This window comes from Coregonus lavaretus (genome assembly GCF_964263955.1).
Source record: "Coregonus lavaretus genome assembly, contig: HAP1_SCAFFOLD_6009, whole genome shotgun sequence".
NCBI lineage: Eukaryota > Metazoa > Chordata > Actinopteri > Salmoniformes > Salmonidae > Coregonus > Coregonus lavaretus.
The window spans coordinates 3,944-30,285 of NW_028166811.1; the positions used below are offsets into that span (position 1 = coordinate 3,944).

Consider the following 26,342-nt stretch of genomic DNA (forward strand, 5'->3'; position numbering starts at 1 on the left):
CAATAATTAAGCTGAGGCCTAATGTAGTTGAGCTCTATCTACTACCATGTAGCCACCTCCCACAATCGGACCCTAATACCCTTTTCCAGGGCCAGCAGCAGAATGAATCAGTTGGACAGGCCTTTGATTTCCATAGGGGGGCACTTTTTTTTATGGGACCTCCTATGTGTGCACGTGCTAGTAATTATATAATTTTGGCGTAACATCAATTTACTTTAGGGCAATCCAAAATTCCACCAACTGTTCTTCCCAATTTGCAAGACGCTGAAACCAGAGAGCTGTATATAACGACGAGATGCTCATGTCTCCGCCCTAACAATAGGAGTCTTTGTTCCAAATGCGGGAAGGCAGGCGACAAGTTTAGGTCTGCATATTATTCCCATAGAAACGAATTGGGTTTATTTTGGACAGATTTTGGCGAGTGAGCCATCTCGCTTCACCGCTTCCTCTGTCATGAAATTTATCACGGTAGAAAGTACCCGTGCGAGCGAAACGCCGCCTCTCTATTTGTAGCCAATGTAGGCCTATCTGATGCTGTCTGGCCATAAATAGTATGACATGCCATAAACTTTTGGTCCAGACAGCATCAGATACATGGTCTACACATACTGAGACAGAGGGGCACTGTTTCGTTTGATCGGATGCTTTAACTTTCGGCGTGCATGTCGGTCAAATGAATGATCTCAATATTTCAATATTTTATTTGGATGGGCGAGGTACGGTAGGGCGGGCCATGCTGTAGGGCGCCGACCCCGCATTCAGCAACTTGTATTTTACTAGCAAACAAACAGCACTGTAGCCTACCTAGTCTACTCTATACATCCCTTAACGAAATGGGCCACTATTCTAATAATTGCTCTCATGACTTGGATACATTTTGGAATGAATTCATAAATAAATGTGTGCCATGTCATCAACATCCAGATCATCCAATTCTACCAGGTGAGCTCGACATGCTGCAAATATTATCTTTATTTGAAATCAAGTTTCGATGTTGCTACGTTTTTCCGTGTACAGCGCCCACTTGTAGACTACAAACAAATCTTGTTTTCGACCAGGGTACGAATTTAGTCCAAACTGTGGCTTGCATGATAATGGGGGAAGATCGGAACCACCGTATCGACCATGTGCCGCACTGACCTTCAATAACGGGAGCTTTGTGAAATGCCAACCCTGTTCAAGCTGCCCTCCAATCCATCAAAAGCTGTCAGAATGCAACGCAACGACAGACACGCAATGCTGCGGAGCAAGGTGAGAGGAGAGCGCAAATTCTGTCTGGGATAGGGTAATTTAAAATCTTGGTAGGAAAAGAAAGGATGCCCGTTTGTTTTCAATCTGGTGCTGAAACTATGGGATCTTGGTTGTCTGAGTAACATGTTTAACTGTAAACCCTATGTCTAGGGACCAGACAGGCTGTTGGAAAGGAGCCCTGAGTACCACGGTGAGTTTCATCTATAATGATGAAGCTGATGATGCTATTTAATTATGAGCATTTGTGTGGTAGTCTTTGTGAAGACCACTCTCAAACTTATCATGGCTGTTATTCTTCTGTAGACCCAAACTACATCAACAACAGTGACCCAGGGAAGCTATTTATTCACAAATGTTGTCAATTTTGGTCAATGTCTTCCCAATAGGGCAATGAGCAAACAAAACAAACTTATTAAATTAGGAATGACAGAGTTAATATGTTGACTTCACATCAATTTCAGACTCAACAGGTCCAACGGTCAACAACGTTAAGGGTCCAAGTGTCAACATCAAATCCCACCACAGCCAAACACACTGATCCGAGATTACCTGGTGATTCACATGTCAACCATCAGACTGCATGTAAGTTACAAACCAACCCCCAAATCTGAGCCATTTTAAAAGTCATTAAAAAAGGTACTAAGTTTGATAATACCAGTCCTTCACTGTTCAAAAAGATGACTAAACTGCCTTTGTTAGGATACTGCTGAATATGTCTTTAACTACTCATTGCCACGGTCCTCTGTGTTCTTTCAGGGATAGTGCTTACTGTCATCTTGGTTTTCTCTGTACTTGCATTTCTCTTATTCATCTATATTAAGAAGAGAAGGAGAAGATCAAGAGCCTTTTGCATCAGAGGTGAGCAGAATGATGAGCATTAGGGAGAATTTAAAAAAAGTCAGACAGTCATGCTCATGACAGACCATCTGGTTTGACATGTTTGCTTAAAACTGCTTTAACTCGTCCATTTACTTTTTTCCTGTCCTGTTTTTGAATGGTTGTGGTTTGACACAGATAAGGAGAATACGTTGTGCTTCAAGGTCAGCCTTAAAGACTGCCTCCCATCAGACAATATCCTGTATACCAACCAACAGTCACAGAGCAGTAAGAGAGCAGAGGTTGCTCTCCTACAGTCAGAGACCAGGAGCCTAGAGGACCTTTTGAGTGAGTTATCAAGTGCTATTACTAATAGAACTACCAGTCTGCTGTTCATTGGTATTACTAGTACCTCTACATCACTACTGTTCCATAAGTTGCAAAAAGGCTCAAGGTTATAGCGCACAACTCGAATTTCAGCGCAAATCTCCCATTGACATTTTTGTGGCTCTTTTATATTTTAAGTAGGAATTGTGCCCCATTTTTAATTTTAAGCCTGTTATATTAAATCAAGTGCCATTTAATATAGACCACATGGATAATTCAATAAATCAGATCTTTCAATTGAATAAAGACTTCAAACTATTCCTTTTAAAATAATTATTTCAAAAGAAACAATGAACATCTAATAATCAAATCATAGTGTAAAAGCAGGTGAGCTGGTTCTACTCTTTTTGGCAATTGTCTGGTGTTTTGAGGTGGAAAACTAAGTGGGTCGAGCATAACCAGTGGTGTAAAGTACTTAAGAAAAAAATACTTTAAAGTACTACTTAAGTAGTTTTTGGGGGTATCTGTACTTTACTATTTATGTTTTTGACAACTTTTACTTTTACTTCACTACATTCCTAAAGAAAATAATGTACTCTTTACTCCATACATTTTCGCTGACACCCAAAAGTACTCGTTATATTTTGAATGCTTAGCAGGACACAAAATGGTTGAAGTCTAGGTCCAAGAGGCTTCTAAACAGCTTCAATGTAAACTTATTCCACCACTGAGCATAACACGTCAAACCTGTTACCCAACAATTTACATTGTGAAGCTTGCATTCAATTGCCTCTCCCGGTTGCACACAAGCTTCCATTCCTCTTGTCAAAAGGGGATGTATGGCTGATTTAAGATGAAATCGTCAAATCTGGTAGTCAATCCTGATACAGTCAACCCGTTACTTTATTTGGCACTTAATATAGTCATTATTTTATTTAACCTCTTGAGATGGGAAAACATGTTTTTTAATTAAGTTGACCGTGTGCTCTTCATGACAGAATGTTAAAATGAGGTGAAATCAGGTTTTTCTTCACCAAGTTACACTACCCAAAAGGGACTCATTTCGTGGAATTACCCATTAATACATGATTTATGTATTTGGCTCTGGATTAACACAAGTCAGCATTACAGACGCGTAACTCAACCTTTGTGATATTTTCCCTTGTCTCACCAGGTCCTGACCTCCAGTCGGCGCCACTGCAGACGGTTCTGGACAACTTGGATGTTCTAGAGGAGCTTGTGATTCTGCTGGACCCGGTGATCCCTGGGGTGAAGAACACCAGTCACCTAGCATCTCGCTGCTCCTTCCCCGCCACCTGGATCACCTACACCTACTCCCTGAGGGACAGCAAGAGCCCCCTGAGGGCCGTGCTGGAGGGGGTCACCACCAAGCACCCAGAGTGGACTGTAGGACACCTGGCCAGGCACCTGAGAGAGATGGACCGGAACGATGCAGTAGCAGTGCTCACCAAGCTCACATTGCTTAAGGTTGTCTAGTCTGGGTGTGTTCTGTGTTGGGTCCGGAAAAGATGGCTCCATCCAGATACATCCGCGAGTCTCTACCCCTTGCCAAGGCACTGCGATATAACAGGAGGGCCAGTAGGAGGCATGCTTTCCTGGGGGACCCCAACGTTCCAAGGCAGTGATTGGGATCACTGCTCCTTTGCATTAGGGTTCAAATAAGATATTTAACTGTGATAACATGGCACTTAAAGCTGGGATGTTAACCCCAGTGTCCTGGCCAAGTTCCCAACCTGGCCCTCACACAATCATGGCCACCTAATCATTATCATCTTATATCAAATTTATTATCACCATGATTCTATCACCAACTAATGATATTGCTGTATTTATACATACGCTTTTGCTGCTGGTGACTCTCAGATCCACCTCTACGCAGACGACACCATTTTGTATACATCTGGCCCTTCATTGGACACTGTGTTAACAAACCTCCAAACGAGCTTCAATGCCATACAACACTCCTTCAATAGCCTCCAACTGCTCTTAAACACTAGTAAAACTAAATGCATGCTCTTCAATCGAACGCTGCTGGCACCCGCCCACCCGACTAGAATCACTACTCTCGACGGGTCTGACCTAGAGTATGTGGACAACAACAAATACCTAGGTGTCTGGTTAGACTGTAAACTCTCCTTCCAGACTCACATTAAGAATCTCCAATCCAAAGTTAAATCCAGAATCGGCTTCCTATTTCGCAACAAAGCCTCCTTCACTCATGCTGCCAAACATGCCCTCGTAAAACTGACTACCCTACCGATCCTTGACTTCGGCGATGTCATTTACAAAATAGCTTCCAACACTCTACTCAGCAAATTGGATGTAGTCTATCACAGTGCCATCCGTTTTGTCTCCAAAGCCCCATACACTACCCACCACTGTGACCTGTACGCTCTTGTTGGCTGGTCCGCGTTACATGTTCGTCGTCAAACCCACTGGCTCCAGGCCATCTATAAATCACTGCTAGGCAAATCCCGGCCTTATTTTAGCTCATTGGTCACCATAGCAACACCCACCTGTAGTATGCGCTCCAGCAGGTATATCTCACTGGTCATCCCCAAAGCCAACACCTCCTTTGGCCGCCATTCCTTCCAGTTCTCTGCTGCCAATGACTGGAACGAATTGCAAAAATCTCTGAAGCTGGACACTCTTATCTCCCTCACTAACTTTAAGCATCAGTTGTCAGAGCACCTTACTGATCACTGCACCTGTACACAGCCCATCTGAAATTAGCCCACCCAACTATCTCATCCCAATATTGTTATTTATTTTGCTCATTTGCACCCCAGTATCTCTATTTGCACATCATCTCTTGCACATCTATCATTCCAGTGTTAATACTAATTGTAATTATTTTGCACTATAGCCTATTTATTGCCTTACCTCCATAACTTGCTACATTTGAACACACTGTATATATATTTTCTGTTGTATTTTTTGACTTTATGTTTTGTTTTACCCCACATGTAACTCTGTTGTTGTTTTTAATCGCACTGCTTTGCTTTATCTTGGCCAGGTCGCAGTTGTAAATGAGAACTTGTTCTCACCTGGCTTACCTGGTTAAATAAAGGTGAAATAAAAATAAAATACATAAATAAAATGTCATATCTGCATTTGTTGTTTAATTCACTTTTCAAATGACCAAGTCTGATTTGTTCAAACATCTTCACATCTTTATTAAGCAAATAACATTATAAATAAAAAAAGTGCATAGAAAAATTAAACGGGTTTAGAAATGTATACAATTATTTACAAACTCAGGGTTTATTTGTACAAGGTAACAAAGACAAGTTCACACATATTTTCTTGTTTTTATGTCTTTCACACTTTGTTATACTTTAAAATAACCCTACCATATAGAACATACAGCTTTCTGAACCAGTTCTGGGAGAGATCGTCATGGTAACTTCAGGTTTCCAACTAGTGCTTTCAATGCTTCAACGAACACACAGGCCAGCTCTGCAGGACATTAAAACCAAGTTACTCTTATTATATTATCATCCTCTTTTTTGCATTAGTATTCTTTAACATCGTTCAGAACAACTGAGGTAGAATCCTGGCAAGAGGTTGGGGAGTGGAGTGGGCATAGAGAAACGTACTGCTCTGAGCGATGTTCCCACATCCAGTTTTCAGCGGAAAAGGAAGCTAGGTTAAGGATAGCTGTATCTCTGAAAACCAGATGCATCCTGTTATTGGCAAACTCTGCTAAGGGTGTTAGATGATTGACACATGGGAATACAGGCTCCATCTCACCGATTGGTCGCGCAGGCAGGCGGGCTTAAGCTCTTCCTTACTGGGTATTACATTCCAAAAGGACAGTGCTCATTTCCTTTAGAATATTATCTTTAGCTTGAAGGGTTCTCTGTAGTACGCAGATGGGAAGAATAGTGTGGACTCGTATGCTTGATTTTCTCCTGTTATAAGGCCTGCCGAATACTAAGGCCTGCTGTACTCTCTCCATGAAAATTCTACCAGAACAAAAAAATACAATAAAAATACAATTAAAAAAGACCTGCTTTAGAACAATGTATTGTGTAAAGACTGAAATGCAATACACAACTGTCCTCAAACATCAAGGTTAAAATAAAAGACAGAAATAAGAGGAAACGAGGGGAGGAAGATTTCCCACAAGACCACCACCATTTATACAAAGCACAGCTAGTTTCACCAGTCCAAAATCTGAACAGAAACATGAATAAATACAACTATTCTAGAGCTCAAGCAATCTCTTATTGTAAATATGTGAACAACAGTGTGTAGATTTGATTTCCTAATACGTCTGACTGAACTGACTGACAGCGTTGTCTAAAGTTGCACGACAGCAAACGTTAAGGTGCTGAGTGCATTCTCTCCCTATCTAGGTTTTACACAAAGACATGATACTCTCTTAAAGTCATCCTACTGAGCAACTTACAGTAAAGTACTGGCCTAACACTATGCTTGAGATCTCCAGCGCACAGGGGTGCTGTCAGTCCACACAGTCAGGTATATATATAGTTTATAATGCATCTCTTAGTGGTGTAACTTGGACAGTGTTCCGCCCTTTGTGGATTGCAGAGAATGTCAGAGAATGTCAAATTCAGTACTTTGTTAACTCCACTTAATGTTGAAAAATAGGGAGTCTGAATTTTGTTAGTTCACTAAAGATGTGCAACTGTAGCGCAGCAAAGACGTAGGCCTAATATTATTGCAAAAGGAAATCAGCATTTGCCATGATAGTAATAAAATAAATTTTAAAATAAAAAAAGACGCACTGAGGTTTCCAGCTAAACTCGTCACTCTTGGATTGGGTAGTGTTTGCTACATACAAAAATGGTGAAGGGAAAGTTCTTAAAGATATGATTTAGCTGCAGCAAACTCTCTTTAAGGGTGACACTAACCGTTATCTAACTGTTTAACTGAACATAATGGAGGTCCCTTCCCCAGTCTGTGTGAGAGGGGAGTGGAGTGGATAGAAAAATATGTATTATTTGCAGGGTCTCTGACCTTGGAGCCTCCAAGCCTATGGCCCATCATATCTTAATAGCACCATGGTTCTCTGAACAGTCAACGGAAAGCAAATATGTACAACCTGATGCATGATGAGCACTGTGAAATATAATTTCAAATAAATAAAACAATGATTAAAGGATCAAGTAAAGATGGAGATATGGCTAAGGGATCGACTAGAGAGGATGGAGCCAACATGATTATTGGTGTCAAGATTACCCCCCCCCCACAAAAAAAGATAAGGAATCTCTCCAAGTCTAGCTTTTCTGGTCCACCCTTATTTCAACAGAAAGGGCTTGACGTTATGCATCAAGGAAAATACCTTCATGTAACATAGAACCAGCATAACCACAACAGATGTCTGCAGCGTTCAGTATCCTGTTCTCAAGAAAAAAAACACGCTATAACGGTAGCTACTTCCGCCCTTTCCTGTTATGAACTTGCCCAACCTCTGGCAGATGCATATTGGTTAGTAGTCAGTGAGCTTATGGATGCATGTCGCTGTGCAGCTCTCCTCTTCCCTCTTGCTCCCCCATCTCCTGGTCCTGGTTCCTCTCCCAGTCTCGTCGTAGTGGCTCATCCTCTCCTGTATTTTCTCCTCCCCACCTCCCAACCCAGTAAAACCTTGATTTAAGGCTTTTAACCTCTGTTGTTTTTCCCTGTTGCCTCTGGTCTCTCACCCCCCTCCCCTAGTGCCTTGTTCCCCCTGCAGGGACTGTGGCAGTCCCACGTCCTCCTCCTGCCCCTAGTTGAGAAAGCGTCTACATTTCCGGGCCCCGCAGTTGCAGTTGAGCTTGCTTGCTGGGTCTTCGATGGGAAACTTGTAGTCGTAGGTGAGCTCCTCGCCCCGGTAGATCTTGCGCAGGGCGAAAATGACGATGTGCTTCTGGCCCTCCACGTTGATGACGCGTGAGTAGCAGTTGGGCTCGCACGAGTGGTTGATGAAGCGCGCTGCATTGCCGTGCATGGTGGCGTCCACAACGTCAAAGTCATCGATACGGAACATGTAGCATCCGATACCCTGTGGAGGAAGCAGGGAAAAGAGACAGGGGACTTAGTTTTAGTTTAAGGAACATGTATTATGTTGGTATCAATAAAATTTATTCATTCACGCCCAGAATTAGTGGATCTTTAAAAAGTCCACCAACTAAGGTCTCGTTGGGACGAACCATAGGGTTTATGTCGTCTCCTCAACCACACTCTGAACTGATTGATCTCACCTTGCCATCGTAGTACTTCTCCCGCTTGTCTGTGAGCACTGAGCGAATGACGATGCCAGCATACTCGATGACCATCTCCTGAGCGTCGATGTTCCTCTTGCAGAACAGACCTCGCCCGTGGATAGCAGACCTACACCAGATGTCAGAAGAGGCTCAAGCATGAACAAAAGTTTCCATAGCTAATCTCCTTGGCTATTAAAAGGATGCAAAGGATCAGATTTGGAATTTTATCTGATGAGTCATGTTACTCATTTTGCAGCAGAATAACAGACTTCACTATGACGCTTCTTGAGGGGGACTTAAAAAGGGAGAAGCAGGAAATATAAACCATGCCTCTGTCCCTAGTTTGCTGTGACAGCTGTAGAGAACCACAGTGACGGCTTCCTGTCCAGACAGGCCGCAACTGACCTATTGTGGGGTCAGTTGGCCACCCACTGAGAAACACATGAGCTTTTTAGCCCAGAATCATGATCATAGTCACAGGCTCTGTCCATAGTATTGGCTTTGTCCTCAGCCCCTCAGGGGGGACCAGGACTAGTTGTGTGCTGACCTGTACACGCCAACAGCCTCCTTAGATGTCCTCTCCAGATGTCTGAAGCGCATGGCCATGGGGAGCTCCAAGCTAGTGGCACGTCTAGGAGAAAAGGGATAAGCAGAGAAGATGACGATGTGCTTCTGACCTTTCACGTTGAACTCTGAGACAAGAGTCTCTAAAGACTCAAAGCCACAAGAGGGTAGAACAAATTTTTAATGTTGCTTGTTAGGGGTAGGTAGTTACAGAAATGACAGAATGGTTTAGTCACAGCTATAAAACGATTGTGGAAACCTGTAGTTGTACAGCTGGTCCTTTGTTACTCATCAGTCTGAATGAATACATTACTATGTTATGTCTACCAACTTATAAATAGATCATTTGTTGATGTGAACGTTGGTTTTTAAAGGAATGTACGACAAGTTCTAAGAATGTTCCGCTAGACAAGATCTTTCATGGACTAGCTCCTGCAATATTTAAGCCAGTTTCCTTTGTTAAGATGTTAGCATTTAGCTAGCTTCCTTTGTGATTACCAGCATACAATAACTCTGTAATCTGACCTTGTGGATTTGAGTGGGACTTCATCCTCCTCCTCATCGTAGGGGTTGATGTCAGGGAGCTGGCGGTGCTGGGATGCCAGGAAGTTGAACATGTCGAAGGTGGACTTCCTGTAAAAGAAGACAGGAACAAGGTGTTACATTACATTTTACAGTATGCAGGCTTAACTTTCTTTACCATTGTTTTTTTTGCCCAGCACTGGTGTAGAATTTGGGATGTGCACATCACCCACACATTCTTCATATGTTAATGAATGGAGCGGCATAGACGTCATACAGGTCTTATTTCTAGCCTACTCAGACTGTGGAGGTGGAGATGACACTCACATAGAAACACAACAGCCACAGACACATCCTTTGTTACTCTAAACCCTAACAGCTGTCTACATTCAAAACAGACATTTCACCAAAACTCCACACAGGGAGTCTAGCTTCCACTTTGAGGTTGAAAACCACCTACAGAGGGGAAAACCCAGATTCTCTAGAGATTTGCTAGACTTTAGTGGTATGGGTTGACCAACTGCAAGGTAAGGACAAAGTAATACCTGTTCCCACCATTACACTTGTAGATATTCCAATGATATTCCAATTCCATTCCAAATGAATACATTTTTATTAAACTTCTTCCAATCTACGACTCATGATACCTAGGAAGAATTGGTGAAATGTTTACAAGATATGTAAGATGAATCTGTAAGACAACTCGGACACAATTTCCAGATTACATAACAAAATAATGTCTTTCCTTCTATTTCTATATTTAACTTCCAGGGCCCCTGTAGTGGACAGAACACTGGGACACTGACCTGAGGTAGACCTCGGAGCGGGCGCAGCCGGAGGGGTTGACAGGAAGGTCCTCCTCTTGGCTGATCTGTTTAAAGAAGCGGAAGGCGTGGCTATGGCAGCGGCGGGCCCCCTGGAGCTGCTCCACCAGGAAGACTACCGTGTCGTGGAGCAGGCCCAGCATACGGGCACCTGTCATCCCAGAGAAGGACAGCTGCCTCAGCCTGGCCCCCGCCCGCGCCTCCTGGACACAGTCTATCACTGCCCTCCAGGCCACTGACAAGGGAAAAGAGGGGGAAGAGGAATGAAGAGAGAGAAGAGTAAGGCGTGAGTAACACAGGATAACACATAAATGTAATAAATATGGAAACTAGCCTACATTTTCTGCTAGATGGTTTATTACACAAGATAAGTTAATTCTAGCCAAGTACGAGAACAAGTATATTTCAAAATCATATGTTGAGTCATATGTAGAAATAGTGGGTATTTGTGCAGAAATCATTGCCTTGAGTATTGGGTAACGTAATTCTTTATAAATGAACACTCTACAGATAACAGACACATGAAGTCTATTTATTTGCTCTTCCCTCCCTGAAACCTCACCCTCTATGCTGTCTGCCTCCACACTGAAGCCGTCGTCGCTTTTGATCTCGAAGCGGAGGTGGGGCTGGTCTCGGCTGGGGGGGCACTCATCGTCCTCGTCTGAGGGCAGCAGCTCATCATCTGAGCACGATACAGCACCTGACAGGATGGTAATACCACAGGATATTTTCAAACAGGCAGACTTGTTTACAGAGTACAGGTATAAGAAATATCAGTCATTATAATCCAAGTCATCGTCATACAGACATACTGTTCATACGGCATCATTACACATAAGTACCTGAGTATTTGTTCCAGTCAGTCAGGGCACTGCGGCCCACTGTGTCCCAGTTCTGTTGTTTACCCGTGTCCCCCCCTAATCGAGGTACAGCCAGGCGGTCCCAAAGCCCTGGCCTGTGAGGAATACAACAAGAGAAAACACTGAAATCGACTGGATACAGGCTGTATATCACTCACTGTATCAGATACACACTTCTGTTAGGACAGAAATGCAGTGATGACAATTGGAGAGCATCCTGCAAACTAGGAGCTGTATTGTAGATTGTCATCACCGTCACCACTCATTTACCAATCTCAGTTATAACTTCAAAAAAGGTTACTATGCATGACCTGCTCTTTATACAGTGGGGGAAAAAAGTATTTAGTCAGCCACCAATTGTGCAAGTTCTCCCACTTAAAAAGAGGAGAGAGGCCTGTAATTTTCATCATAGGTACACGTCAACTATGACAGACAAAATGAGAAAAGAAAATCCAGAAAATCACATTGTAGGATTTTTAATGAATTTATTTGCATATTATGGTGGAAAATAAGTATTTGGTCAATAACAAAAGTTTCTCAATACTTTGTTATATACCCTTTGTTGGCAATGACACAGGTCAAACGTTTTCTGTAAGTCTTCACAAGGTTTTCACACACTGTTGCTGCTATTTTGGCCCATTCCTCCATGCAGATCTCCTCTAGAGCAGTGATGTTTTGGGGCTGTCGCTGGGCAACACGGACTTTCAACTCCCTCCAAATATTTTCTATGGGGTTGAGATCTGGAGACTGGCTAGGCCACTCCAGGACCTTGAAATGCTTCTTACAAAGCCACTCCTTCGTTGCCAGGGCAGTGTGTTTGGGATCATTGTCATGCTGAAAGACCCAGCCACGTTTCATCTTCAATGCCCTTGCTGATGGAAGGAGGTTTTCACTCAAAATCTCACGATACATGGCCCCATTCATTCTTTCCTTTACACGGATCAGTCGTCCTGGTCCCTTTGCAGAAAAACAGCCCCAAAGCATGATGTTTCCACCCCCATGCTTCACAGTAGGTATGGTGTTCTTTGGATGCAACTCAGCATTCTTTGTCCTCCAAACACGACGAGTTGAGTTTTTACCAAAAAGTTATATTTTGGTTTCATCTGACCATATGACATTCTCCCAATCCTCTTCTGGATCATCCAAATGCACTCTAGCAAACTTCAGACGGGCCTGGACATGTACTGGCTTAAGCAGGGGGACACGTCTGGCACTGCAAGATTTGAGTCCCTGGCGGCGTAGTGTGTTACTGATGGTAGGCTTTGTTACTTTGGTCCCAGCTCTCTGCAGGTCATTCACTAGGTCCCCCCGTGTGGTTCTGGGATTTTTGCTCACCGTTCTTGTGATCATTTTGACCCCACAGGGTGAGATCTTGCGTGGAGCCCCAGATCGAGGGAGATTATCAGTGGTCTTGTATGTCTTCCATTTCCTAATAATTGCTCCCACAGTTGATTTCTTCAAACCAAGCTGCTTACCTATTGCAGATTCAGTCTTCCCAGCCTGGTGCAGGTCTACAATTTTGTTTCTGGTGTCCTTTGACAGCTCTTTGGTCTTGGCCATAGTGGCGTTTGGAGTGTGACTGTTTGAGGTTGTGGACAGGTCTCTTTTATACTGATAACACGTTCAAACAGGTGCCATTAATACAGGTAACGAGTGGAGGACAAAGGAGCCTCTTAAAGAAGAAGTTACAGGTCTGTGAGAGCCAGAAATCTTGCTTGTTTGTAGGTGACCAAATACTTATTTTCCACCATAATTTGCAAATAAATTCATTAAAAATCCTACAATGTGATTTTCTGGATTTTCTTTTCTCAATTTGTCTGTCATAGTTGACGTGTACCTATGATGAAAATTACAGGCCTCTCTCATCTTTTTAAGTGGGAGAACTTGCACAATTGGTGGCTGACTAAATACTTTTTCCCCCACTGTAGTTACTGACCTCTACATAGCCTATTGACAGTTCTATTTCAGGAGTAAAACGCCTTGTTCCATGTGTCATATCATACTATAGGTTATGTGTTATACTAGTAGGAAGTGGTAGAGTTAAGCATAAGGTTAAAAATAGCCAGATGTGATCTTATTGATACTAAGGAGATGAGGCCCACACTGGAAACATGAGTGACGTGCCAATAGTGGAAAATAAATATTTCTATATGATTCTGGCCTTTAGCATAGTTGCAGATGTAGCAAGTTAAAAAATGTTTATAAACAAAGGAACATTACAAGAGACTCACTGGCCATTAAAGATAAAGGCATGACTATTCTTGTATTATTCATTGAAGATATTATTTGTACATTTTGTCTCATTACTCATTTCATTAGATCACTGCCTTGATAAGTTCCAAAAGACTAACCTTGTGCTTTCAGAGTCACTCAAGTGCTCCTCCTTTAGCTTGTCCAGGTCTAACACACCTTTCACCGTTGGGGTTTTAATGCGAACACCCCCGGCCCTGTTGGAGACAGCAGCAAAGCTGTCTTTGGGTACCAGCAGGTCTTCCTTAGAACTAGGAGGCTCTGGCTCTAGGAAGTCTGTCTTGGACTTCTTTGTGGCACCAATGCGATCTGAAAGGGAGGAGACCCTCTTCATACGGACATGGGTGCGAGGAGGGCGGGGTGTTAAAACAGGCGGTGTGGTGGCTGCAGGCTCGGGTTCGATGAGTAGTCCTGGGGGCAGGACCACAGATTTCAGGGAAGGGTTGTTACGGAATGTGGAGGGACTCAGTATGCGGGGACCGGTCCGGTTGGGGGTGTAGTTACTGGCCATGGCTTGGTTGATGATGGCTTGGGCGCTCTCAGTGTTGGTCATGGAGGAACTTCCTTCATGACCAGCAAACTCAAACAGGTCTGCAGCCTTGTCAGACTTATTTCTCCTAGAAGTTGAGGAAGGTTCCTTCTTCTTCCTGGGTTTCTTCATCCCTGGTATAGCTCCATCTGCGCTTGCGTTCTTCCTTGGTTTCTTGGCCACAGTTGCTGCCACTGTCCCATTGCTGTTATGAGTGAGCAGTTGAGTGATGGTAACTGGGTTCTGAACCACAGGCGTGGCCATCCTAGGGACATGGGTTGGCATGGCAGTCCCTGGAGCCGGGGTGGACATTGTACCAGCTGCTGCCAAGGTGGCAGACAGGGCATTGCTCTGAAGAAGGCTGGCTATCTGAGTGACACAGTTATAGGAGGGAGAGCCCTGACTGGGCAGCTGGAAGGTGTTGCTCTCTGGGTTCTTCACAAAGATCTGGCCCAGGCGGTTCACCAGCAGAACGTGAGGTGTAGGGTCCACGTTGGGACCACCCACTTCCTTCACAGTAAGGATAGCGTGGCCAGGTAGTCCCTGAGGTAACAGCGGCTGTTGGGGCTCCAGTGGAGGCCTGGGGGTGGAGAAGTTGATGGAGATGGTGTGTCCCGTGGTAGCTTCCTTCTGCAGAGATGTGGAGCTGTATCCGTTAATCATCACAGGGGCAGCGGAGGGCTGAAGCGAAGAGAGCATGGGGTGACACTGGGTGGATAGAGCATCGGAGAGAGAGCATATGGAGGGAGAGGATGATACAATGGTAATTGCTGTGGAGACCATGGCCTGGGATTGTGTGGAGAATATAGGCAGAGAGACTGATCCATAAGATGGGAGACTGACACTTGATGTTGCAGACAAAATGGGATCAATTTGAGAGGACAAATTTGAGGACAAATGTGGAAGGGCACTGCCTGGAATAGGTGCTGATAATTTGGTACAAAAGGTCTCCACGGGCGGTAAGACTGTTGACCCTTGGGAGGATGTCAGGGGTTGTAGCGAGATGCTAATGAGAGGTGGCCTTGAAGGGTTAAAGCCAGGCAAAGAGGACTGCACAGAGGGACTCATTTGCAAAGGGTCCGTCGGGGCTACGCTGGGGTTAGGGAAGTCCGAGGAGATAAGAGAAGAGGGCTGAAGAAGCTCCAACAGGGTGCCCTGACTACTGCTCAATGAGGGATCTCCTGAACTCTCTGTCAAGTGGTTCATGTAAATGGCAGATCCATCTGTGGGTGATACAAAGTGGCCGCTGTTAGAATCCAAGAAGAGGTCTTTTGGGTCTTGAGGGTGATGGGTTTCCATGGGAGCATCAACCTGTACAGGGACCAGCTCAGTGAAACAGGTGCTGGGGGAGGGAGGATCACACCTTTCAAGAACAAGTGGAGCCTCAGGGGCAAAGTCTAGACCGGAACCTTGGAATAAATCCTCTGGGTAGACCGTATCAGGCACCTTAGTATGGACAAAGTCTGGCAGAGTTCCTTGAAGAGGTGCAATCGACACTGTTTCCTGGGCTTCTAAGGAGGGGATTGAGTTCTGTTGTTCTAGAGGAGTTGGGAAGGTGTATAACTGCAGGGGAGTAGTACTCATATCAGCAGGGCTGTATGTTGTGGATGGGTCCACTGCAGCTGGTCTTGGAGCTTCTGGTGAGATCTCAGTTGGCGCAAGTGTCACACTGTCCAATTCAGTCCCATCTAGTTGTGTGGCATTAAAGGCTTTGGATGGATCCTGGGGTATATACGCTGGGGGAGGTTTGGTAGCGGGGAGGACAACACTGGTTGTAGACTCGGGAGGGTTGCTAAGGGGTGACTGATCTGGAACAGGGATTCCAGAGTCTGCACGTAGACCATTTGTTGTCGTTTCTACTTCAGGTGGAACCTCTTGCGTTTGAGCTGGTTTCTGGGCTTGACTGCCACTCTTCAGTTTCTGAGCACCGCCCGTGGTTGTCACGCTGGCATCACTCTCCGTCCCATCGTCCACGCCGTCCAGCTGAGGGATAGATCTTGAGGAAGGAGAGGCAGGAGCCTGGGGTGGGTCCCTGGCGCCTGTGCGACTGACCACAGTGCGCGAGAAGTCAAAATAGTGCTCCATGTCCTCATCGGAGGAAGTGTTCCCCCAGTCTTGCCTGGCGGACTCAGCTGAGCGTGTCAGGGCTGTACGCGTCTTCCTCTTGCGAACCTCTGGCTCCCAGAACTCCTCTTGGTTGTCGTCACCCTCCACGTCTATCTGGGCGCCACAGTTCATGGCCACTCCCTCGTTCACTAGCGTCTCCTCAATCTCAAGCTCCGTCTTCAACTCGGAGCCCATGGCCACGTCAGAGTTCTCGTGAAATGGTGTGAAAGAGCCCCTAAGTGGTGAGGTGCTGTTAGGTGCAGGGTTATCCTCCGGTTCTGGTGAGGCCAGGAAGTTGTGTGGCACCTCCACTGAGTCGGACTGGTTCAGGTCAAAAGACAGCCTGGGTCTAGGGGAGTGCTGGATGGTTGGGGAGAGGGACAGGCCAGGGGAAGGGAAGCTGCCCACACTGTCTTCCCACGGGGGCTGGGGAAAGAGTCCTGAGGTAGAGTGAGTCATGTTCCCAGGGCATCGGGCAGAGGAAGCACTTCGACCTCCGACAGGGCGGGCAGAGAGAGAGGTCAGCAGAATATCAGTAGCACCGAGGGGAAACAGCGGATAGGTGGGCACGGAGGCCTTGGGGTGCATGGAGCCCCCAGTGCGGAGGGTGATTAGTCCAGGTCCAGTGGGAGAGCCCAGGGTTGGGGAGGACATGTCCCTGCGGGTTTGGGAGTGGGGGCTGTGGCGACGGGGCCTGCGCGTCTCCTCCAGGTCACTGATGGTCAGGATGTGGTGGGGTTTGGACTTGGTAGCTCCTGCGGAGGAGAAACAGAGAGCAGTGAGACAACTGAACGGACATACAAACAATCAATGCTTTATGGGTAATATCTATAAATCACTCAAAACCTGACAATTTAGAGTCCTAACAATGTTTATTTTTTAAAACCCAAAGACGTTCTAGAAAACAACATCAGCCAACCACGGAACAGTTACCTGGGGAGGGCAGAGGCCGGAACAGTCCTCCAGCTGGTCTCCTGATTTTGGGCCTTGCCCCTTGGTCAGATTTAGGGAGTGGAGCCAAGAAGCTGGGAGTAGTGGGTCGGGAATGTGCCACGTCAACCTCTTGGGCATCAGATTCTAGAGGTGAAGAAACAATAACAACTGTTTCCTATGCCACGGCTAAGTCTTGCCAATCTCCACTTTGCAGTGTAAGAAAGCCAACAGTCAGTCACACATTCACATTTTATACTGAACAAAAATATAAACGCAACATTCAACAATTTCAAAGATTTTATTGAGTGACAATTTAAATAAATTCATTAGGCCCTAATCTATGGATTTCACATGACTGGGAATACTGATATGCATATTTTGGTCACAGACGTGGATCAGAAAACCAGTCAGTATCTGGTGTGACCACTATTTTTGCCTCATGCAGCACAACACATCTCCTTCGCATAGAGTTGATCAAGCTGTTGATTGTGGCTTGTGGAATGTTGTCCCACTCCTCTTCAATGGCTGTGCGAAGTTGCTGGATATTGGCGGGAACTGAAACACGCTGTAGTACATGTCAATCCAGAGCATCCCAAACATGCTCAATGGGTGACATGTCTGGTGAGTATGCAGGCCATGGAAGAACTGGGACATTTTCAGCTTCCAGGAATTGTGTACAGATCCTTGCGACATAGGGCTGTGCATTATCATGCTGAAACTTGAGGGGATGGCGGCAGATGAATGGCACGACAATGGGCCTCAGGATCGCGTCACGGTATCTCTGTGCTTTCAAATAGCAATTGTGTTCGATGTCCATAGCTTATGCCTGCCCATAACATAACCTCACGCCACCATGGGGCACTCTGTTCACAACGTTGACATCAGCAAACCGCTCGCCCACACAACGCCATACACGTGGTCTGCAGTTGCGAGGTCGGTTGGACATAGTGCCAAAATAAAACGACTTTAGAGGCAGCTTATGGTAGAGAAATGAACACTCAATTCTCTGGCAACATATCTGGTGGACATTCCTGCAGTCAGCATGCCAATTGCGCACTCCCTCAAAACTTGAGACATCTGTGGTATTGTGTTGTGTGATAACACTGCACATTTTAGAGTGGCCTTTTATTGTCCCCAACACAAGGTGCACCTGTGTAATGATTCTGCTGTTTATGCAGCTTCTTGATATGCCACACCTGTCAGGTGAATGGATTACCTTGGGAAAGGAAAAATGCTGACTAATAGGGACGTAAACTAATTTGTGCACAGAATTTGAGCGAAATAAGCTTTTGAGCATACGGAAAATGTGTATGATCTTTTATTTCAGCTCATGAAACATGGCACCAACACTTTACATGTTGCGCTTATATTTTTGTTCAGTGTAGTAGCGAGGGTTTGATGCAGTGTTGTGTTACCAGGACTCTCACCTGACTGGGGGCAGGGGCTGTGTGCTATAGTGCTATTCTCTCCATTGTCAGGCATTTCTTCAGCAGGTTTCTCAGGGACCGGCGGTCGGACCTCACGTATTGTACACGTGTATTTGCATCGCCGCAGTGGGTTCACCGTGCTCCAGTACCAGCGAGAACACCTGGGGAGAGAGGAGGAGTTCAAATAAAGGAAGTCATACAAAACCAAGTCTAAACATGCCAATTTGTTTCATTATTAATTGCTGCTACTTACTGGTAACCCACTGGGAAAAGTTTTCCTTGCTTTGCAGACAGCTCAGTCAGCATACCTAGCTTTTCAATCTGCAAAGAGCCTGAATTCAGAAAAGAGCAATGATTAGATATGCATAACCCATGACCAGTCCTATGTCCACTGTACTGTGATACCTGTACTCAAGTGAGCTACAAATTACAATGTAATGTGTCGAGAAAACATACCAATCATCAAATTGATGTTTTCTGGCTCTAGTCCGGTCAAGAACTTCCTGCGAAGACTGATCCCATCAAAGTCCACGTACATCCTCCGATTCACCTCAAACCCTTGGCCAGTGATCATCTGCAATGGAACAAGAACAATGCACACATGCGTGAGGAAACTCATTCAAGATTTTTAAAAACATAACAGTCCCACTACTGAGTAGCCCCAGGACTTTACCTTGCCACTGATGAGGTCTCTGTGTTTGTAGCAGTAGACCTTCTTGTCGTCCTGGAATACACAGTTGCGGGAGCGGGCACACATGAAGTGGTAGTTGCTCTGGCAGGAGGTCAGACAGCAGCCCACTGTGGCACCTGTATGGTTACAGCGCTCACAGCGCTGAGGGAACAAGAGACACAGACAGGTTAGATCAGTCCAGGAGAAGAGAATAGGTCTGGATAATGAGTTTGAGAGAGATGATGGACATTGGACAATGATACACAAACTACAGCTGCTGGAAAAACAAGAATGTCACTGCACAAATAAAGTGAAGCCTCACCATGAAGCGCCCCCTAGCGACGGCACTGTGCACATGCATCAGAGAGCCATTGTCCTCCTCGAACACCTCTGCGGACCACATGGAGCAGTTGATGTGAGCCCATTCGTTCTGGCCCAGGTACAGCAGCCTGCCCGCCTCCTGAGGGACACACGGAGGAGGTTAGAAATACAGGCCTGGTGGGTTACCTACTGTGTGGATTTGTTGACTTAATTTCCTGTGAGTCAAGGGCTGTTATGTTGAACAAGGGTATGAAGGCTTAGTGCTCTGAAGTCAGAGCGCGGTTTGTGTTTCTTTCCACCATGCTGTGATTCCTTAAGTCACTTTTGAGAAGGTCTTCTCAGAAGTGTTCTGAAACCTAGTTCTTACTCACATTGGACTTAGCATCTCCATACTTTTGGCACAGTGAGCATTGCCTCCCGTCGTCCTTGGACCACCCTGTGTCTAGGTCAGCCTTGGACAGCCGTCCCTCAGACTTGGATGGCCGTCCCTCAGACTTGGACTGTCGTCCGGCCCTTCCCCTTTTCCCTGAGGGACAAACGCAAGACATCACACCAAAACCAGAACAATCCCCTTATGAAATTGGTCGATTCAATATTTGCTTTCTTATTGTTTTTCCTCCCCTCAGTTGTGGGAAGTACCTTTGAGTTTATTAAGCCTGAAAGCCCTGTTTTTCCTGAATTGGAGGCCCCTGGTTGGCTCTGTGGTCAGTGGGGTGGTGGGGTGAGGCACCTCTTCTTGTTTCACCTCCAGGCGTGGTACATTCTCCGTCTGCAGGGTCCCCAGAGGGGCCCTGGACCGTAGCTCCTCCCTCTCATGCCACTGGGCGTACACATGCTCAGTGGTGGGGGGCTGAACCGCATGGGACAGCATCCCACTGCAATGGGAAAGGGAATGGATGGAGGAATGGAGGGGTGAGGAGATGAAAGAAGAGGAAGTCAAGTCATGTGTTAGAGTCATGCTGTGCCAGATTCCAACTTGAGTTACGAGCGCGTAACTCAAATTTGGATGATTTAGGCAAACATCTGAGTTACATGCGCACACAGTTACACTCAAGTTAGGATTTGACTAGAAGAGTATACAACAGACAGTGGCTCACATCTAGCTGATTATGGATTACACTCATTTACATTAACAAACAATTCATGTTTATGAATCAATCTTTTCCCCAAGAAGATGGTGACAGACAGGTCAGGTCCTGAGCTTACCACTCTACCTTTACCACTCTGTGCACCACTCTACAATGAGCTAAATGAAGTCACTACTCTGTGTCCTCCGTCGCAGAGAAGGAAGGATGTGAACTGGGAATGTGTGGGAGAGGAGGGGGACTGTCCTGGTTTTAACATAAAGAATAATAAAATAATTACAAGACTAACTTCTGTAACTTCCTGTCAAACTGGATTTTAATGACTGTTCCCACACTTTAAGGTCCTTGTTGACAGTAAAGTCAATCAAATTATGATTTCCCATCAGGATGTGAACAACAGGTGTGTCATAAAAATGCGCGGCAAACCAGAAAACATAAATCAGTTGCTCCACTGAATTTAGGCTTATCTTGCTTCATGGGGAAATACTCCACATGAATCACTGCAGGGAAGTAGTGAAGCAATACGCAACAACCCAAAGTTAAACTGGAATTTCAAGATGGATTAAAATCTTCCCATATGAGCCAACTTCTGATGACATCACGTTAAATGCCCAAATTCCAATATCTGAGAAATAACTCCCAGACCGACTTAGACAACCTTCTAAGACCCTTGGTAAATCGTATGCTGAGTTCAGGGGGCCGGAATATAATTGCAAATCATTTGTAGACTGCAAAATGACCGCAAGAAGCCCAAACAGATATAATATTTGACTAAAACAATCATTTCAAAACTTTTTTTTGTATAAAACCAAATATTTCTCTATTTTGCGTGGGAATACTTTGGGGGGCCGCCAGTTGAGATACCCTGGACAAGGAGATATGAGGAGCAGATTGCTACTCACACAGGCAGGTCTTTGGATCGGGGGTCCCACACTTTGGGGTCCTGACTGTTGAACCAGTTGAAGACCTCCTCCAGAAGCTGCAGAGAGAACAGTGAGGAGACGGTGAATCTAGACTCCCCTGTTGGCCATTTTAAAACATGTAGAGCTTTTTTCTTTCAAATTAACATTCCAAATGTCCTTGGATTCAGCCATCTTCTATAACTGTAGTTTGAACCAAGTGAACCTATGACCACCAGGGGAGTCATGACCACCAGAACCACAGAGCCCCATAACTCATTCCCAATTACATACTGTTCTGCTGACTAGACAGCCATATGGAACAACTTAGACACCACAAGACATGCACTGAGGACTGACATCACTGACTGACTGAGTACAGACCATGCATTGTGTTAGGATGAGGGTATTCAAGTGTCGGTGTTCAGTCTAACTTCTGATTTGTAACTTTATGAAACATTAAAACTACCGTATTTTCCGCACTATAAGGCGCACCGGATTATAAGGTGCACCTTCAATGAATGGCCTATTTTAGAACTGTTTTCATATATAGGGCGCACCGGATTATAAAGCGCATAGAATAGAAGATACTGAAGTCAAACGTTTGACTGGGGTTGCGTTATGCATCCACTAGATGGAGCTGTGCTAAAGGGAATGTCAACAAAACAGTCAGAAAGTCAAACTTTATTAAGCGTTCTGACAACTTCGTTCACTCCCATGGTAACGTTGTTCAAACGTTAATGTGCATATTAACAATATCTCCCAGCCTTGCTCACTCTTCTCCCAAACGTGGAGGGGAACTTTTTCCTGATTCAGTAAACACGTAGTAAAAGAAACAGTCTGATACCACTAAATCAAACGTTAGTGCATAACTCAACATTGTTCAGTTACGTATAACACGTAAAGCTTTCCCCGTCCACGAATCCCTCAAATTCTTCTTCTTCAGTGTCCGAATTGAACGGAAACTCTGTTTAGTCTTCTTTACTTGGCGCAGGTCATCTTCTTGCTTCCTCCACTTCCGTACCATTGATTCATTAATGTTGAATTCTCTCGCTGCTGCTCTATTCCCATATTCTACTGCGTGACCGACAGCCTTGAGCTTGAACTCTTCGTCGTAAGCGTGTCTCTTGAAAGGTGCCATTTTGGGGTCTTTATACACACACAAGTGGTGTGGGACTGTGAGTAAGCACAGTACCGGTGTTTACTGACTACGGTAGCCGTAATGCTGCAAGCGGTGCGGCTTTGTAGTTTACCAGTCGTACTGAAACATTTCATTATTATTAAATTGTTTTTGTTGGTTTTTCATACTGAAACATTTTGACAGAGCGCCGTGTACAACCAGTATGGATCAACCAATTAACCAATTGATCCATATATAAGGCGCTCCGGATTATAAGGCGCACTGTGTTTTTTTTAGAAAATTAAAGGCTTTTAAGTGCGCCTTATAGTGCGGAAAATACGGTAGTGTGTACAGTCTATACACAATATTTCAAAATAAGTTGAGAATGTCTCAAGCAAGATGAGTGTAAAACAGCTGTGTTGACAAAGTGCTGCCAAGTGTAGTGAGAACATTTGTATATCCGTTTATTATGACATGTTTGTGTGATTAAAAAAAAAAACACCCGATAACATTGCAGAAGACTTATAGTTCAACCAACTGTTTTTCCGTCATACTGAAAGTACACTGTGCTTGTAGCTACATCGTCAAGTAAATACTTCTGATTTGTACTGGACGATTGCCTGTGTAAGGAGTTTTCCTCCCAGAGTGTTGCCGTCTCTGAGTACTCAGCATTACCTTCAAGTAGTAGGAGCGGGCCAAGGCTGTGGGCCTTTCGTCCTCCGGGAGAGACTCCTCCTGATCCAGACGCCTCCGCACCACCTGCACCACATCTTCATGGAACGATTTCTACAACATAAATAGACATGGAAACATACAAACATGGTTATTTAGCTGACAATTTGTAACACTCATTCTTCTTCCTTTAAAATCTTCCTTCAAATGAGAGTTTGAATGTAGAAGAGATCCTGTCCTGCCAATTCAGATACTATATAGATAGACACTGACCAGGGTGGTGTAGAGGCCTTTGTCAAACTTCTTGCCCACAGCACGGAGGTCACAGGCTGGCTGGCCCTCCGCTCCACTGTCAGGGTCAACCTGGGTCACACACTACGGGAGGGGAATAGGGACAAATGTAGTATGTTACAGAGAAACACTGAAAATATAGCCACACGAGAACTTATGTGCAACAGTTCAAGAGGACCATGCAAATAGTCCTAGCAGATATCAGTCTGTAAATGTACATCTGATATCAGCTAATCAACTTTAAAAAAGAGAGGAGAGAGTCGTTGCACTCGTTCTTTGAAATTATTTATTCAGAAAAGCCCCATCAAAACGTAGGTTGACTACAAGTCATGACAGGTGTTAAAACGCCTGTTGCTATGTTCAGCCTGCGCATCCTGTCTCATTTAGCATCCTGTGGCAAGAAGCATTGTACGGCCTGGTATCTCTCACCTGTGAGCAGGCGATGAGGTGCTGGGTGAGGGTGGAGGTGAGTAGGCATGCCAGCACCTTCTCTATCCCAGCCCTCAGCTCCATGTGGAGCAGCTCCCTCCAGGCGCTGGGCTGGGACTGGCTGCAGGGCCGGCAGGAATACGCTACACTCTCTGGCAGGCTGGACAGAATCTCATACAGGTCACCTGGAGGGGAGAGGGGCGGACAACCATCAGAACCATTTCATGGCACCACATCAAAGCATGGGACATAACAGTGTGTAAAACTTGAGATGTGGGCTGTCCCAGACAAAAAATGTTTTATCTGGTCGACCGAGTCGTCTGTTCTTTCGACATTACATTTTTTTTCTCTCCCATATATAGACACACCCTATGCATTTGAATAAAATCAACTGAGCTTGCCTGACGCTTTAAGCACACTGTTTAATTAAATAATGAAGAAACAAATTACTCACGAGGGAGCCCATTGGCCACGCTGAGTAAAACATTTTAAAATAAACGACAGCAAGTCTCTCCTCCGTGCTGCAGCAAACAGACACCACAGCATGTGTTTATTGCGCTGTCCATGCCAAAGCTGAAAAGTTCTGTTACCGAAATACCTCATTTGTTTAGGAAAAACATTCCCTATTCCCTCAACTCTTGCTCTCTTTACATGAAAAATGTATGCATTGCATGCACGTGACCAATAGGGACTGGCGTATTGCCTATAATAATCACATGCCAGGCGGTAAAATAGAACTTGGATCTATTTGTGACGCTTGACGTGCTGCAAGTCCCGCCTCTCCCATCTCCTCATTGGTTTTTAGGAGCATATACCCACGTGGGTGATTGAAAGATGAGCTGAGGTCCACACTCCAGTCCAGTTGGTGGTGGTAATGCACCTTAAAGTTGGTTGCCAACCACCATATAAAGTCCAAAGAAGAAGAAGCCTGAAGGAGCAGAGATTACTAGAAACCAACTCTGTTTACCCTTTTATCTGTGGATTAATTGTCGGAGTAGAGGACCTTGTGCATTTCAGGTAAAATAACAACCCAATGTTTATATCCCAGGGCAAGTGAGCTAGCAACAGCAAGCTAGCTAGCTAAATGGCCATAAATGTTTCATGCTTTTCGATCTGCCCAAATTAATATAGTTGGTTCAGAGTTCGTTTTGATATTTCAACCCGCGTCTGGTGTGGGTGGACAAAACCAACATGCGTGCAATGGCACGTGCCCGGTGTGTTAGGCTATTGATTATAGACCTAATTAAGTTGGGGTTTCCCCTCTCCTCAATTTTCTTACGACAATTAAGGCAAGGGCTGTTTCCTCGACTCAGCTGCTGCCTCCGCCACATTGTTCTCAACACCAGTATGCTGGTTAACTTAGCTATTATGCACATAGCAACATACAGGGAAAGGAACCAATTCAATGGCGCACTGAAGATTATGTTTCAGAACCGCGGACAGCGACCGCTATCCATCGCGGGAGAAAGAGCATTAGTTATAAAATATTATATTTATTAGTGTTGCACCATTATTCTTATGTAATATAACCATTTACAATTTCAGTAGCACGTCTTGGAGTTATGGACTGTGCCATTCTCGTGGCCTCGGCAATGGAGTAGTCCACTGAGACAGGCGCGAATCAAAAAAGGTGTCATGTGCACCATGAAAAAATACATATATTTGCGACAGCTCGACTACAGAAATCTCGGTTGACCAACAGCCCATCAACCAGTCCACTAAATGGGGTCAGCCCTAATAGAGATACAGTGCCTCCAGAAAATATTCACACCCCTTGACTTTCTCCACATTTTGTTGTGTTACAGCCTGAATTTAAAATGGATTAAATTGAGATGTCGTCGTCACTGGCCTACACACAATACCCCAAAATGTCAAAGAAGAATTGTGTTTTTCAAAATCTGTACAAATTAATTTAAAAAATGAAAAGCTGAAATGTCTAGTCAATAAGTATTCAACCCCTTTGTTATGGCAAGCCTAAATAGGCTCAGGAGCAAACATTTCCTCAACCTTTTACTGCAGTTGGTTAAATCAGTGTCACAGAGTGTTTCTTCGTAATCTTAAACAAATCTATAATGAACAAAAATATAAACGCAACATGTAAAGTGTTGGTCCCATGTTTCATGAGCTGAAATAAAAGTTCCAAGAAAAAAACGTCCATACGCACAAAAAGCTTATTTCTCTCAAATTGTGCACAAATTTGTTTGCATCCCTGT

The 26,342-nt window shown here is 44.8% G+C and overlaps 2 protein-coding genes across 2 annotated transcripts; one reads left to right on the top strand and one right to left on the bottom strand.

Moving 5' to 3' along the window:
• Positions 1-833: 833 nt before the first annotated feature.
• LOC311114284 (IGF-like family receptor 1) lies at positions 834-5,488 on the top strand (the record flags this gene model as incomplete). Its single annotated transcript, XM_084189539.1, has 7 exons — positions 834-942; positions 1,059-1,251; positions 1,402-1,441; positions 1,713-1,833; positions 2,008-2,109; positions 2,266-2,415; positions 3,569-5,488. The coding sequence occupies 7 exons, from the start codon at positions 834-836 to the stop codon at positions 3,889-3,891; spliced, it is 1,038 nt and encodes a 345-aa protein (XP_084045665.1). The 3' UTR covers positions 3,892-5,488.
• Positions 5,489-5,540: 52 nt separating this feature from the next.
• Positions 5,541-24,314, bottom strand: LOC311114283 (histone-lysine N-methyltransferase 2B-like; the record flags this gene model as incomplete). The annotated part of the gene is made up of 20 exons (XM_084189538.1): positions 5,541-8,425; positions 8,625-8,754; positions 9,175-9,258; positions 9,717-9,824; positions 10,520-10,772; positions 11,100-11,237; positions 11,380-11,492; positions 13,749-17,037; positions 17,216-17,359; positions 18,643-18,803; positions 18,896-18,974; positions 19,099-19,216; positions 19,316-19,474; positions 19,635-19,772; positions 20,005-20,159; positions 20,273-20,508; positions 21,621-21,697; positions 23,413-23,523; positions 23,683-23,784; positions 24,130-24,314. Coding segments are annotated over 20 exons (6,056 nt in total), but the record flags the coding sequence as incomplete, so codon positions are not given.
• Between the last annotated feature and the right edge of the window lie 2,028 nt (positions 24,315-26,342).